We start from the raw sequence: 16,413 nt of genomic DNA on the forward strand, positions 1-16,413 counted from the left end.
AAGACAGATCTGGAGTAGAGGGTGTACATGGCTAGCCTTTAATAAAAATCATGCATTTCTCAATTTCCTAGTTCACTGTTGCCACATTTCATAAAATTTTAAAGCATATTCCCTAGCAGTAAAAATGCAAACTTTTTCAATGACCTATGTAGTATTGTATAAGGTGTGATGTTAAGCCAAAGATGTTCATCCAGAAACCTTATGTAATATGCTAAGAGTAATTATACAAACATTTTATTCACATTTACTTAAACTTTCACAAGAATTTATGCCTGGCTAGCAAGACATGTATAGTAAAACAGCCTGTGTCCACACAGGGCCTTTAGAAAATTCTTTCCACTCGCGGACTGAAATAAAACATTTTTGAAGATGTATCCTGATATTCTGAGGAACATGAGGACTTTGTAAAAGTTCTGTTAGCCACTCTAAAACCTGAAAAATTAAAATAATTGGAAATTAATGAACTAATATACTATAAAAAAAAACTCTTGAATAGATAACTACTTACAACTGCTATAGTACTTTATGAACTTTAATACTGTTCATCTGGTTAATCTGTTAAAGGATCCCTTGTACCAAACAAATTTGCATATGTACTTGCACATATTGTCCAGATCATCACATAACACAACCATATACAAATATTTCTTCAGTTAGTACTACTCTATGATCTCCAGTAGTCTAGCAAATCTCAGCACTTGTACTGAGCTTTTTGTGCAATAAGTAGAGTTTGTCTGATGACCAGTTATTTGCATTCAATTAATTCATTACTTTCAAAGCAATAAAGTAAAAGAATAGAAAGAAACCACCGGTCTTTTTTTATTCCATTATTTGTTATACTAACTCAACTTTAACCATGGTCAGTCAGGCATAACTCTTATGACCACTAGTGGGATGAGAAACCTGGTTGGCAAGCCAACCCCCCCAGAGCCAAAAGAAGCAAATTACCCTTCTCGTGAGTCACCAAGTTCAATGAATTAGCATGTTCATTATCTGAAGTATGACACCTCTCAACTAAACAGCAGAAAAAATGCAGTTGTGCAAGAAATACATGCCAACCTTTCAGGAAGGTCTGAATAAAGGAACATAACACTGTGTGACCCTGGAGAGAAATTTATTGAGCAGTGGATGATGCTCCTTAATGTATAACAAGCTGAACAGTAGCACCATGATAAATATGATAAAGATAAAGTGATGTGCAAAGGTGCGAATTAATGCATAGAGAACTGAATAAAAATTATTATAATAAACTAACACTAAACTTAAATGAGCAATGAACTTGTACAGCCCAACAAATGCTGTACAAGTTCACTAAAAACAGCAAAATGGAATATCTGCAGATATCAGATATCATAAAAACTGAAAGTTAGAGACAATCGAATCCTTCCTTACTTATATTTTGCTAAAACAAAGCGATGTTTGGGGTATCATCACACAGCAGTAAAAAATTACACAATTTTGACTATAAGGGAGGCTGTAGCCCCTTCAGCTCCTACCTGGAACCACCACTGCTTCTGAAGGTCAACAGTATGTCACTGCTAAAGATGTATTATTTGAATGGGACCTGATAAGTATCCCAAAGGAAGAAATATACTCTATTCTCAGAACTACAGGATCAGGTTACTAATAGGAAAGGAATAATAGTTAATGGTGTGTTTATCCATTCTCACAATATCAACCTTACTTTTAGGTCGTCAAACTGTATGCTTACATTTAAAGCTGGTTATCTCAGTTGACACAGCCACAGAAATAATCATTCATATAAAAAAAAACTGAGCAAGCACAGAAATTTCAACCTGTAAAAACTGTATATACTGGACAGACATCCTTGTGTCAAAACTGCAAAGGCAATTGTCCAGCATATCCTAATATAAACAAAATCTGGAAAAAGGGAAAAAATCCAAAACAACCCAAAACAAGCTAGAAAATGAACCAAAAATGCAAAAATGTCAAACAATGAAAGCAATTCGAATTGAGGTATCATTCCTAAAACATATCAATAAAAGAAAGGGTCATTCCTGTAGGTCCACAAGTCACCAGTAAGCAGGATCTTATCAAAAATGCTAGCTACACTATCTCAGTTCCATCTAAAACTACTTCTCTTTCTCAAAGAGTAAGACTGAGTCTCATTTCCAAGTAGAACAACACAACCACATGCTAAAGAGGTGGTGACAGATGCTAACACTGACTTTAATGAACCAGTATTAGAAATACGCCATGATGACGACTTGGACAATTTGTGTAAAAGATTTTCTTTAATTATTTTATTTTTTTAAAAATGTTTTGGCTGGTAGTACATAAGCTAGCTTCCTTGCATCATATTTAGTTTAGTATGTTTGATGATACTAAACATACTAACAGATTGAAACTTCACTTAACCTCTCTAAAAGGTACATCCAAACTTGAGTTATGGTCAGAAGTATTAGAAATGAAATACAAATTACTGCATGGATTATATGTTAGACAACCTCTCCAAAATGGATACTCTCTAATATGGATGCAGACACTTTAATAGGTGTCCTTTTGGTATTTTAAACATCCCTAGATGGGACACTTTAATGGGTAATTGCACACACTTGCATCCCCCTGGCTTGTAAGATCTGCAGCAGGGGCAAGCAGTGCAGTAAGAAAGAACTGAGTAAATGAGACAAATGCCAGTAGAATAAATGAGAGTATGTCTGCGAGTGTGAAAGGGCACAAACCACATATCGATTAATATAAGTAATTAAGTATTTACTAATTCTTATTCTTTAGCCCCTTAATTATTAGAAATTATTATAGTAAGTACACTACACACCATTGCATTTCCCCTCCTCGAATGTGAGAAAGAAGATAGATGTGCGGGATCATAGCAAAAGAGTTGCTATATTGGAGCGCCTGTGTTGGTGCTCTATCTCACACTGGCCAAGGGGCAAGCCCTGTTGGCCAGTGTGAGATAGAGCACCAACACAGGCACTCTAATATAGCAACTCTATTGCTATGATCCTTCATTCCTCCCACCTGGATTAGTTGTTCTCTCACTCCCCCATTCCCCTTTGCCTGGTGGGTACCTTCACTGCCACTTGCCAACTCCCACCCTGGGGCACCCTCTTCTATCAACCCCATTCAACTAGGTGAGCACCTTTACTACTGGTCCCTCTTTCTCTCTACCACTTTAACCCCTTCCCACTATCACCTTCTACCTTTTTTTTTTTTTTTTTTTTACTGGATCTCCCTATCTGTAGCTTTGGCTACCACAGACTTTACCCTGCCAGTGCTTTCATACTCCCTACTGCCCACACACCTTCTTGTGGCACTGCATGGCAAACTAGAGATTTTTGTGTGAAAGCACAGGCCCCTAGGCTAAGAGGCCAGAAGAACCACAACACCCCACACAAACACTCACAAACCTACATAAACCTGGCCTTTACTCCCCAACTCTGCATCAGGAAATGTGATGAATAATTTGTATTCATTACATTGCCTGATGCAGAGTTGGGGGAATTCCCAGAGCCACTTTATAATTAACACTATACATTTCACAAATTGTTTTTTTTTTTTACCAGAATTTCACCTGGTACTCTGAACGTGCACTGTTGCCATACACAGCCAACATCCTTTCATGAATGGTGTTTGGCCCATTTCCTTCTTTGGTGAGAATCTCACTGACTGAACGATGCTCTAATTTCAGCAAATCCATAATTTGATACAGGTGTCCTCCTTCTCTCTGTTACAGCAGCACAACCTGAAAACACAGTGGGATCAAAATTAGTATCATTCAAGTTGAGATATGTGTGACATTAGCATTCATAGAGGTACATGATACAAGAAACCAAGCTTATACAGCATCAGCCAAAAAAAAAAAAAAAAAAAAACCCTTCCCATTTCACTGATCCATTAATTCCAAATGTTTGTCTAGTTCTACCTTGAATTTATTTAAGCTATCAACTTTCGCAACAACAGATGGAAGTTTGTTCCAGCAATCAACTAACTGCTGGCTAAAGACAAACTTCTGCACTTCTATTCTACAACTGTCATTCCTCAGTTTGAGTCTATGTCCCCTCAGGTTTTTAATCTGAGCAGGAGGAAGAATCCCATCAGCATTGAGCCTTCTCAATCCATTCAAAGCTTTATACACCTCAATCAGATTGCCTTGCAGGTGCCTAGTATCCAGAAGCTGAAATTTGCAGAACTTAAGCATTTCTTCATAAGAGCAGCCCTTTGTTCCATTCACCAGTCTTGTTGCCCTTCTCTACACTCATTATAGCAACTCTGCATCCTTCCTAAAATGAGGCTTCAAGACCTGTACACAGTACTCAAGGTGTAGCCTGACCACTGCATTATACAAGGGGATGATCACTTCCTTATCCCTGCTTGCAAAATTCCTGTATATCATTGACAAACTCTGGAACCCATGACCTACTCTGGAAGCCTGTCTGCAGTGCTCAGAAAACTTCATATCTGACAGCACAATTACACCCAGGTCTCTTTCATTCTCCACTACCCTGATTGTAACACAATATAGTTGGTACATTTCTCTGGGGTTACTGCTACCCATATGCAGTACTTTGCATTTGTCATTGTTAAACTTCAGTTGCCACCTCTCAGCCCATCTGCCCTTTTCCAGATCCTGTTGCAGCAGCACACTGTCAATACTGTTATTAACAACCCTGCCAACCTTTGTATCATCTGTAAACTTTGACATTAAGCTTGATATACCTTCATCAATATCACTGATAAATATATAAAACAATGGGCCCAACACCGAACTCTGAGGGCCACCACTACTAACATTAGTCCACGTAGAGCAGTACCCATTGATCACCACTCTCTGTCTTTTCCCACTTAACAATCCCTTTATCCATTATAGCAACTTGCCATTTATGTCATACTGCTCCAATTTGTACAGTAGTCTTCTGTGTACAATAGTATCAAAAGCTTCCCTGAAATCCACATGATAAATCATTAATCATTGAACCATGGGAAGTACTTTAGATACATGAGCACCGGCAGCATGATGTAATGTGGTGCAAGTGCACCACCTTTGGATTTTGAAGTAATACACAATTTTTAATATTTTCATTAATTTATTGAAACATGAGATATTGCATGTATTTCAAAATTTGGTGAACAAAAAGTTTATTCCCACATGCAGCACCTTGCAAAATATCCTGTGGTGCCCATGCTTAGGTAGATAACATACTGAACGGCCCTTGTAAGAAAAGTACAGTAAACCCTCGCTAATCCGGTTACAGTTAATCCGGATGTCAGATGATCCAGGTAAAAATATGAAAACTTTTGTTCACAGTTGAGTACTTTGAAAGATGCAGAGATTTAGGAAGGCAGATGAGTCACTATGACGGCACATTGATTGAGTGCTCAAAACAGCAAGGAGAAGTTTTCAGCACTTATTCGTGCTAATGCAGATGGAATTCAGTAGCTAAAGTCTATTGTGGTCAGAAAAGCTAAGAACACAATGTGCATACAATTCTTTAATGCCATTGGCATTAAAAGACTATGTGCATATTGTCTGCTGTCTACTACAACCTGCAAATGCTTGATTCATACAAGAAATTACAAAGAATTTGTTCCATAATCACATCGTACCTGAAAGAGGTACCAGAAAGAAGTGTTGAAATTTTCAGATTACCAGATAAAAGCACTTCAAATCCTTGACAATGCCCCCTCACATTCAGAAATTGAAAATATGTCCAGTAAGGATGGTAAAATAAAGTGCTTGGTTTTGCTGCCAAACACAACTGCCTTAATACAGCCCATGGACCAAGACATCGGTGCCTCTGTAGCCAGGTGGGCAGGAGCAGCAGTGCATAGCACACGCTTCTTGATTAGACTGGGGTTAAAGCCCGTGACCACCAAATATGGAGGATGTGGAAAGGTCAGATAATGACTATCGCAGCAGCAATATGGCTTTAGTTGATAATGCTCCTAAAAACCAAATAATAACAATAAACAAGGCATCATTATGGCTTGCAAGAGGCTCTACAAAGGCAAGTTCCTTGATGAGATGATTGTAGTGTTGGAGGACAGAATGGATGAAGATAATGACATAAGAAGAAGAAGAACTATGGAAAATATCAAATCATACAATATTTTTTATCCTCGCCTTTTCCCATTATTATATTGGGTCAGCGTTTTTATTGTTTTGGCATGCAATTTTTACGGCCGGATGCCCTTCCTGACGCCAACCTGCACCCTTTATCCGGGCTGGGAATATGCGGTGGTCATTCAGTGACCTGCCACATCCTCCATATTTGGTGGGTACGGGCTCGAATCCCGGTCTAATCAACAAGCGTGTGCTATGCACTACTGCTCCTGCCCACCTGGCTACGGAGGCACCAAGATCCAAATATATAATATCAAAGTTATTCCCTGCATCCAGTTCTTTTGTGACTGCATCATAGTATCCAATCAAATTGGTCAAGCAAGACTTTCCCTTAAAAAACCCATGCTGTGTCTGAGCTATAACTGAAGTCTTGTCTAGATGATCCTGCAGTGCTTCTTTAACCAGTGCTTCCAATAATTTTCCTGGAACAGAAGTTAAACTCACAGGTCTATAATTACTTGTGTCAACCATTGATCCTCCTTTGTGAATTGGGGTCACATTTGCACATCTCATCTATGGGTACCTCCCCTGAGTCCAAAGCAGCTCTCATAATTATGGCTAAGGGTTTGCTTATTTCCTTTGCTATCTCCTTTAATATAACAGGATAGATCTCATCCACCCCAGGTGCCTTTTTTATGTTTATCCTCAACAATTTCTCCTCCACTTTCCTCTCAATTATTACAAAATCATCTAGCTCACTGCCAGAGTTTACTTCACCTCTGGCATTCCCCTTCCTGAATAACTTCTCATGTGTGAATGTAGATGCAAAATACTCATTTAGTTTGTTAGCCACCTGAGCAGGATCCTCAACTGTTGAACCATCAATATCCAGTGGACCAATCTGATTCATCCCTTTCCTTCTAGAGTTTACATAGGTAAAGAACTCTTTTCTGTTTTTCTTTGCATCCTTTGCCAAGGATTTCTCATAATCTCCCTTGTGACTTGGTTACAGACCAGCTTATATCTATCATAGGCTTACATGTCACCCATTAATTTATATGTATCCCATGCATTTATCAAATCATACAATATCAAGTCTGCTATTCACAACTGATAGCAGACTTGATAGCCAATGCATGGAGGGACACTATAAAGGAAACTTTAGTGAATGGTTGGATAAAAAAAACTCGTGCAAAATACAGATGGCGGTATTAACTAAGTGATTAGAGTCAGAGGACTTTCAGATTTTTTTTTTTTTTTTTTTTTTTTTTTTAATGAAAACCCAAAACACAAGAGGTATTAGAACCTATAGTACTTAGTACCGTGCTTGGGTTGGAAGTTGCGAAGATGAAAGAAAATATTCGTTGACATTAGCCTTGAACTTCTGCAGACTGTAATTTGCAGGAAAGATATATGAAGGAAGGTTGTTATAGAAAACGGCAGTTGAATGAATAAATGAGGAAGATGAACAGTTGGTTCTGTGAGGTTGAAGTTGGACAGTAAATGGATGTTGGCTGGTGGTGGCACGTGGTCGGACTGTTTTGAAAGAGAGAGCGGGAATTATAGAAGCCAATTCAAAAGAACAGTGCCCATGGAAGTATCTGTAGAAAAGGCATTCAGTAGAAACAGTATGTCTATGGGAGAGCAAGTGGAGAGACTGTTAGAGAGGAGTCATTAATTAACCTAACTGAACTATTCTGAATGGAATCTAGAAGCCTGAGAGAGAGGTTTTGGGGGAACCGCCCCAAATGTAAGAACAATATTCCATGGTAGGGCGGATTTGCGATTTGTACAGAGTGAACAGCTGTTTGGAAGAAAAGTAACGCTAAGAGCATAAGAGAAAACTAAGTTTTTTAGATGCAGAGGAAGCAATATTTGTAATATGCTTGTGCAGAGAGAGAGAGAGATTAGAAGTCAGGGTAATCCCCAAAAGAGATATATCATTTTGCCTAGAAATTGGAGTGTCACCAAAGATAAGCATAGGAGCAGAAGAATCCTTCTTGCGAGATATAAAACAAGACTGAGTTTTAGAAGGATTTAAATCAACTAAGTTGTCTTTGCCCCACTGGAAAATTACCTGGAGATCGGCATTTAAGGAATTGGTAGCAGATATTCGAGAAGTTGAAGTTGATTGAGCAGCACAAGGTTTCTCAAAATGAAAAGTGGAATGCAATGTGCTATCATCGGCAAAACTATGGATAGGATTTCCAGTCAATGGAAGAAGGTCATTAATATACAAGAGGAAAAGAGTGGGGGAAAGAACTGCACCTTGGGGGACACCAGGATTAGCGGAAAAGTTAGAAGACAGAGAGCCATCTGCCATCACCCTCAGTGAGCGATCAGAGAGAAAACTGGATAACCAATTACAAAAAACAATTGGCAAACCATAAGATGGAAGCTTGTTTAGAAGATCTTTATGCCGAAAGCCTTTGAGATGTCAAGAGCAACTGCTTGTGTTTCCTCGAACTTTTCCATTGAATCTGTCCATAAATGGGTAACATAAACCAGAATATCACCAGTGGATCGACACTGACGGAATCCATACTGGCGATCATTGATCAGACGGAAGGTTTCTAGGTAGTTTAAGAGTTGGTGGTTAATTGATTTCTCCATTACTTAAGAAAGAGTAGAAGTAATTGCAATGGGATGATAATTGGATGGGAGGGATTTGTCACCCTTTTTAGGAACTCGCTGAATATGAGCAAATTTCCAAGCAGAAGGAAAAACACCTTTGGAATAAGATAGTGAAAAAAGGTGGCAAAGAACCGGAGTAAGTTCAGGTGCACAGGTTTTGAGAACAAGTGGAGAAATACCATCAGGACCTGGAGCTTGGAATATTGGAATGGACATATGCACAAGAACCACCTTCGAGGTAAAAGGAATCATACAGCGAATAATTTGGGCAACTGAGATGAGCAGTGGTCAAATCAACCAATAACTGAAATTCTGTCAGAAAAAGTACATGGGGTTTGGCAGACTGCAAGGGGAAATAGACATCGTTGGGATTAGAACTGAGACTACATATATTTGTGAAATCCACTATATAGTGTTTGGGAGGTTTAGATCTATTTGCAGATAAACTTACTCTATTAGTTTGACAATTCATGGTATATTCAATAGTAATAAAAAGTGTAGGGGGCATGTTGTATGAAGGAATGAAATTTTTGAATATGTTGTACACATGGTAAGAATATACCCAGATCCTTGACATAACGTGGCCTCGACAATTGGAACACATCACTCTGCCATTACTGACGAGTGCAGTGGGTTGCAAAACTTTGGATGGAAGGAATCTTGGCCATGATTTCTATTAATAAGCTACCATACGTCATAAAGGAAAAGCTGTAGATGGAGTGGAAGATGAACAGGATGGCAGATAAATTTCAGTAATTTGTGAGTTTATTGAATGTAGTTACTTCAAGTAAGTAAAAAGAAATGTCATTTATCAAATAAGCATAGTAACTATTAAAATTTCATGAACAAATGACTTGCTCTACCATGTTCTAATAGACAGGTGGAGGGAATAATGCTATGGCATCATCACATAATTGGATTTAAAAAAAAAAAAAAAAAAAAAAAAAAAGAACATTTTGTGAAACCAGTTTTTCCTGGATTTCGGGATTCCAAATATGGGGTCCCATACTGTACTTCATATTATATTCCTCACAGATTACTGATCCCATGGCTGGAGAGGCAGGACATGGTATGGCTAGAACCACTCCAGTTTTAATTAGGTCCTGGCTCCACATACAGAACTATGTCTTGTCACAAAGGTGACAAAGGTGACATTGGAATCAAAGTACAATGGTATGCAACACACAGTGAACATGTCACATTAGTTCCCAATAAAGGCTGCTCTTACTTTAATGTGTACAAATATCAAAACCAGTTCAGCTGCAGTCAACATCCTAAGTCATCACTTCGAGTAATATAAACAAAATGAAAGGGATTTAGGATTTTAACTCTGGATGACAAAGAATTTGTGAATTTTTTCCATGTAACAAAATACAGGTAGTTCTCGACTTTACAAGTTAATTCAATCCTAGAGCATGCTCGTAAAGCAGGAATTTATTTCCCATAGACATAAGGTTAAAAATAGGGGTTACGTTCTCAACAATGAAATTAGTTAGCTAATTAGTTTATGTTTAAACAATGATTGATTTATCGAAAGAAATGAAAACGTAGCCTGTAAAATCAAGCAAATTATAATAATAGACAAATTATTTACGACTTACAAATGTTAAAGAATATTTATTCTTCATCGTCATAGACTAAATGCACACTCCTTGATCACTCATTATTGGCTTGGTACTCGTTGGTTTGTTGCACAAGGAGTCATTCTTCTTACAGAAATGCTTCAAGAGGCATTTGTTTCCAAGATAATCTTCTCTTTTAATTATAAATTTCATGACTGCATGCATAGGCAATTTTTAACGGCATACACAAATTGCAACTAACATGATTCGGGTGGAGTAACAAGTTTACGAAGCTTAAAATAAAAGGAATGAAGAGAAGATTCTGAAAATTTATTTATGTTTTATATATGATTGAAGATTTCCGTAAAGGGCAAACACATTTCACCATAATAACGTAAAAAACCACACAATTCCAGCTATCAGTATTTTTGCAAATGCAAGAAGATCGAGTTTACTACCCGTTTATAATTGCTTGCAGTAACAGGAAAGCTCAATAAACCAGAAAGTGCAAATTGTTTTTATTGTTTTATGGTCGTGAGCTCCAGAAAAATATCACAAAGGCGTTTAAAATTTATTCTTATAACAGAACATATGAAAACAATGAAAGTGTAGTGCATTTTAATGATTTGAATTGGTAACTAATATGATTTACAAACCAAGCTCACAACCTTTTATATGGCCTTAAGGTCATGCTCATGACCTTAAAAATGACATTTTAGAGAGATAGATAGCTTAGTTATACAGCAAAAATTTCAAATTCCAAGATCTTGAAACAAATTACCAAAAAACAATGTGTTATTGGGTTCACATTATGATATTTTAATAATATGATGGTGTCTCTGGAACTGATTAATATCGTAAAGTGGGGTACACTGTATTGTACAGCTACACAGGTGGTTTTAAATGCGATATTTATGAATATTTAACATTCATTTTTGCAATTAATGTTCTTATTGATTTTGTTGATACTTGGGAAAAAAAACTCGTAAACCCAGGAACTCGTAAAGCGAGAACTGCCTGTATTGCAGAAACAATGGCGAGAGAGAGACAGTGGACTGGTTATGGTAAGAGACCACTTTGCTTATTGGAGGCTTGAAGTGGTGAAACCCATGTTTAGTCTCTAGAGCAAAGTTTCCGGCATCCCCCTCCCCCATACTTCTCCTTCAACCCATGCACGGTACTAAGTACTATAGGTTTTGATACCTTTCGTGTTTAGAGTTTCATAAAAAAAAAAAAAATACATTGCCATAATGATGAAATTTTAAGCTCTTCTGATTAGAGGCTGATAGATTATATTTATATACACCAGAGTGAAAATATGGGGAGGGGAGAAGAGAGAGAGAGAGAGAGAAAAAAAAAAAACCCTCTCCTTCCCCCTCCCCAGGAAATAGGGAAAAAAAAACAAACAAACACCTCTCCTTCCCCCCCTTCCCGGGAAATAGGAAAAAAAAAAGAAATCCAAAGAAGAAACATTTGTCATGATGGACCAAAGGTGACAATTGAAGAGCAAGATAAACACTGACAAGGAGAAAATTGAGTATACTGAGTTATGCAAAGTCATTAGAAAGAGACTCAGAGAGGGCATAAGAAGATTTAACACAAGAAAAGTAGAACAAGCATTAAGTGAAAACAAAGGACTTAAATCAGCAGCCATGAGCAGTAATACAGAAAGACAAATGATACTGAAACTGAAGAATGGGGATGGTGTATTTATAAATAGCAGAGAAGGCATAATTCAAATAGCAGAAGACTACTATAGAGAATAATACAAGGAGTGAGGGAATGATGCCAGCAGTGAGGAAGATGGATCGCAAATTAGTAACACATATGACATACTTGATATTCTTCCTGATGGGGTAGAAAATGCTTTGGAGAAAATGAAGAATCAGAAAGTCCCCAGGGAAGATGAAGTTACTGTAGAGTTGTTAAAACTGGGAGGAAGAGACATGACAGAAAAATTGGCAAGACGTACTTCAATACTGCATGCACTACTCCGACGATGCCACTATGTAATACTTAAGTACAATAATACTACACTATTATTGTAAAAAAAAAAAAAAAAAATATATATATATATATATATATATATATATATATATATAAAACCTTAATTAATACAGTGGTGAATCACCTTTCCAGCCATTACTTTCCATTCTTCTTTTTTAAAAAGTTTGGGTAGAGCATATGGTAACTTGCTCAATAAAAATAGTTCTGATATTTCCTCTCTTGGCCACATGGCATAATTTACTTCAAGTCCTGTAGCACCAATTACAACTGCAGCCCAGATACCAAGAAAGTAGGTCAATACCTATTAAAAAGAAATGCCAAAATTCAGTGTTGCTAAAAAATGAAACAATATTTCTTAATACCTGTTATATTATAATAATTGGAATGCATTAACACGTATTAAATAATTTAGTACAGTTATAAATGATTTTTGAAGAAACTAGAGTTCAGTGATTTTCTATAAAAATTCTGTATAACTAAACCAACAGAACTATGTGAACTGTCAAAGTAGAGTTAATGAACTGCAATGTAATAGCACCATGATTTACCATGCATAAAGTTTATTTGCTAGGAGTATGCAAAAGATTTATCAACATCCCCCCAACACAGAATGCGAGAAGGCTTTTGTCAATCCTTATTAAGATTAGTCCATTAAGAAAGAAAGCTATAAAACAATGTAACTCTACTGTACGGTTGAAGAATTCTCTCTGATTCAAAAAAAAATAGATATTAATTATAAAATGCAATTATAAAAAAAAAAAAAAATATACATATATATATATATATTTTTTTTTTTACCCATACAGCTTCTATATTACCTATTATATATACAGTGGTGGACAAAAAAACTGCATCACCTTAAAAAAAATAACATTTGTAGTGAAACGTAAGACATTGTTTGAATACAGTCATTTTGTTTGTTGCAAAGCAAAGGTATTACATCAGATAAAGCTTCTATTGCATCAGACAGCAATTTCAAGGTGCTGCATCAGCTTTCAATAAATATGGCATTGGAAGGGCATACATGTTCATTAGTATCCTGTTTTGCAGAGGTATAAGTATGGCTCCATACATTCAGCTGACACCAACAAAAAAAGTATAGTAGTTGCTCTGTCCCAGGAAGGGCATTCAATGTGTGCTATAGCTGATAAAATAGGCTGCCACCAGTCAACAGTATCCTGCAGGGTGTTGAAATTAAAGCGTGAAACCGGTGATATGAAGAGAATACCCATATCAGGCTGTAAGAGAGTGACTACGCCGTCCCAAGATCAATATTTGAAATGGCTATACCTTCGCAATCACTATGCTAGTGCTCCTGATCTAAAACTGCACGAACTATCCAAAGAAGGCTTTCAGAATATGGTCTGCATGCCTATCGGCCCAAGAAGAAGCCCTTGTTGACCCAACAAATGAGGAAGAAGCGACTTTCTTGGGCTAAAATGCATGTTTCATGGACAAAAGAGAAATGGGACATTGTCATCTTTTCTGATAAATAGAAATTCAACCTGCATGGCTCGGATGGGAAGTAATATGTCAGAAGACGAAAATCGGAGGCTTACCATCCTGGCAGCATAACATCGACTGTAAAGTTCCCTACTGGTCAGATGGTCTGGGGATGTATAACAAGCAAAGGAGTGGGGCAAATTAAGTTTATTAGCGGAACGGTGAATACAGAAACCTACACTGCTATCTTGGAGGAGTGCCTGAAACCCATTATTAGGGATGACCACACAGACGTCCAAAACTGCATTTTTCAACAGGACTCAGCACCTTGCCACACAGAAAAATTGGTAAATTTTATGCTATTTAGATTTAATGATGAGTTTGTCTTCTTGTCTCACAAGGTTTAAAACATACTTACACCAATGTTTTCCCTCATTTTAGTCCCTTAAGTTGCAGTCACCTCAGAAATGCCGACATTACAGTGTTAGACTGGCCCGGCAACAGTCCACATTTGAACTCTACTGAAAATTGATTGCTGGTACATAATGTCGTCTAAAATTGTCCAGAAGAAGCCAATCCAATAAGTAAGATTCAGCTGCAGAAGAGCACTGTAAGGGTGTGGTACTACAAAATTGGGCAACCATATATCCAGAAGTTGATTAACTCTATGCCAGATTGTTGCAAGGCTGTAATTGCAGATCGAGGAGGAACAACAAAATACCGAGGACTTATTTTGCTGATTTACATTACATAATACTATTATGTTAACTTGTCATTTCAGTTTATAAATGTAAATGCAATAAAATGTATGTTTTATTGTCATGATTGCCATTTACATGATTTCTCATATTTCCATTAATTATGCATTTTACCCTTTGGGAAGATATTTATGGCAATTAGGTTTTATCAGGTGGAGTCTTTTTATTGGATTTCATTCACAGAGATATATATCCCATCTAACAAATACATTTCGAACATTTCTGCACTCCACAATGCAGTGTAAAATACATTATTTGCAAAATTCATAAGTCATAAGTGATGCAGTTTTTTTGTCTGCCACTGTATATATATATACATGTATATAACCGATAATAAATATAAAATTTAAATCAAATTAAAACATATGTCAGTGTGTAAATCAGGTGGTGGTAGTGGGTTTGACGTGCTAAAGCTGTGCCTATACTGCCATCTATATATTTTTATATTTTTTATTTTCATTTTTCTGTCTATATAAGCTGGTTAAGTTTACATTATGTCAGTGGTGTGGCTCTGCTTTAGAGTGCTGCTGTTCTAGTTTATTTCTTGCTGCATAAGGACCACCATTATGCAAATCCTCTGCATTTGTGGTTCCATTGAGGGATGAAGGGGTAGTTTGGTCCTTCGATCGGTTCACCTCTGCAACGATTTATCTAGTGATTGAAATGCAGCGATTCCATGACCATTATTAGCCTTGTGGTCCTCCGTCGATATGGGGCATAATAGTCAGTCTATTATTTTGTTACATTGTTTTATTTTAGTAGTTCGTTTAGTCCCTTTCGGGTGATATTTCAAGTCTCTCGGAACTGGTACCTTACTGGGGGGGAACACTAAATTTTTATATAATTGGCCTCATATTTTAAATTTAAAACGGATTTACTATTAATTGGATTTAATTGAATTTCTAAATTATTTGGAGGCTTTTGGCTACAGTTTCTGTCTTGTTACCTTTACTTTCCCCCTCCCTGTTGATTTAATTTTTTTGTTAAATTTTCGCTCTACAGTTTTGCCATACTACTGGCATATGCTTTAATTTGATTTTAATTTTATATTTATTATCGGCTATGTAATGGGCATCATGTGGAGGATATGTAATTTTGCTGCTTCTAATGATAGCTTTATATTTATTTTCTTATTTATTTTATTTTCTTAATACATATATATACACACACACACACACACAAATATACACACTCCATGATGATAACTGTTTCAAAAGAAAGATGACATTATGTGAAATAAAAATACTTCTGCATGTTAAGAGCTAACATACATTAGTTAGGAACTCAATGTTACTAACTTGTATCTACAATAGAAGCCAACGGTCGTATACTCACCCTAAAGTTTATTTTTTTTCAGGAGTATTTTCCTATACATGTGCAATTAAATAACATTACTTCATCAGTCTGTAAATTAATATGCCATTGCATCACACTGAATGCTTCTCATTTGCACAATGTCTAACAGATAAATGTTTCTGCATTATGTTATGTTTGTTTGTTTGTTTGTTTCGTTTGGTTTTTAGGAGCATTAGCAACTAAGGCCATATTGCTCCGGGAAATGTGGTGGTCATTCCCTGACCTTTCCGCATCTTACATATTTGGTGGTGACAGGCTCGAACCCGGGTCTAATCAAGAAGCGTGTGCTATGCACTGCTGCTCCTTCCCACCTGGCTACGGAGGCGCCTATTATGCTATGTATAAAGGTCTCTATATACTAGCATATGCCATTAGTCTCTATTCAGCAGTGGTACGAAAAATAAACAGCTAATTCCAAGGAAGAGATGTGTAATAATTGTTCTTGACAGGGAGGGCTTTTATATTTCCATAAATGTTAGTTTGTAATCAGTCAAAAATTCTGTGTCATAATTTTTGTTAAAAAAGAAACTAGACCAGAAATGTGAAAATAAAATCTGTAACAGGGTTAAACTGGATTAATACTCCAGTATAGGACAGACTTAAATGGTCT

The 16,413-nt window shown here is 36.8% G+C and overlaps 1 protein-coding gene across 2 annotated transcripts in view; it reads right to left on the bottom strand.

Moving 5' to 3' along the window:
* Positions 1-218: 218 nt before the first annotated feature.
* Positions 219-16,413, bottom strand: part of LOC150083319 (focadhesin-like) — a 457,209-nt gene continuing 441,014 nt past the window's right edge. For both annotated transcript variants that reach the window (XM_090377973.1, XM_090377972.1), the window contains 2 exons: positions 12,371-12,547; positions 219-432 (listed from right to left, as the gene is read on the bottom strand). In XM_090377973.1, the coding sequence (XP_090234099.1) occupies positions 277-432; positions 12,371-12,547 (333 nt within the window). In that variant the 3' untranslated portion in view covers positions 219-276. The remainder of the gene's footprint in view (positions 433-12,370; positions 12,548-16,413) is intronic.

This window comes from Mastigoproctus giganteus, chromosome 7, assembly GCF_048544385.1.
Source record: "Mastigoproctus giganteus isolate SK-2022 chromosome 7, ASM4854438v1, whole genome shotgun sequence".
Taxonomy (NCBI): Eukaryota; Metazoa; Arthropoda; class Arachnida; order Uropygi; family Thelyphonidae; genus Mastigoproctus; species Mastigoproctus giganteus.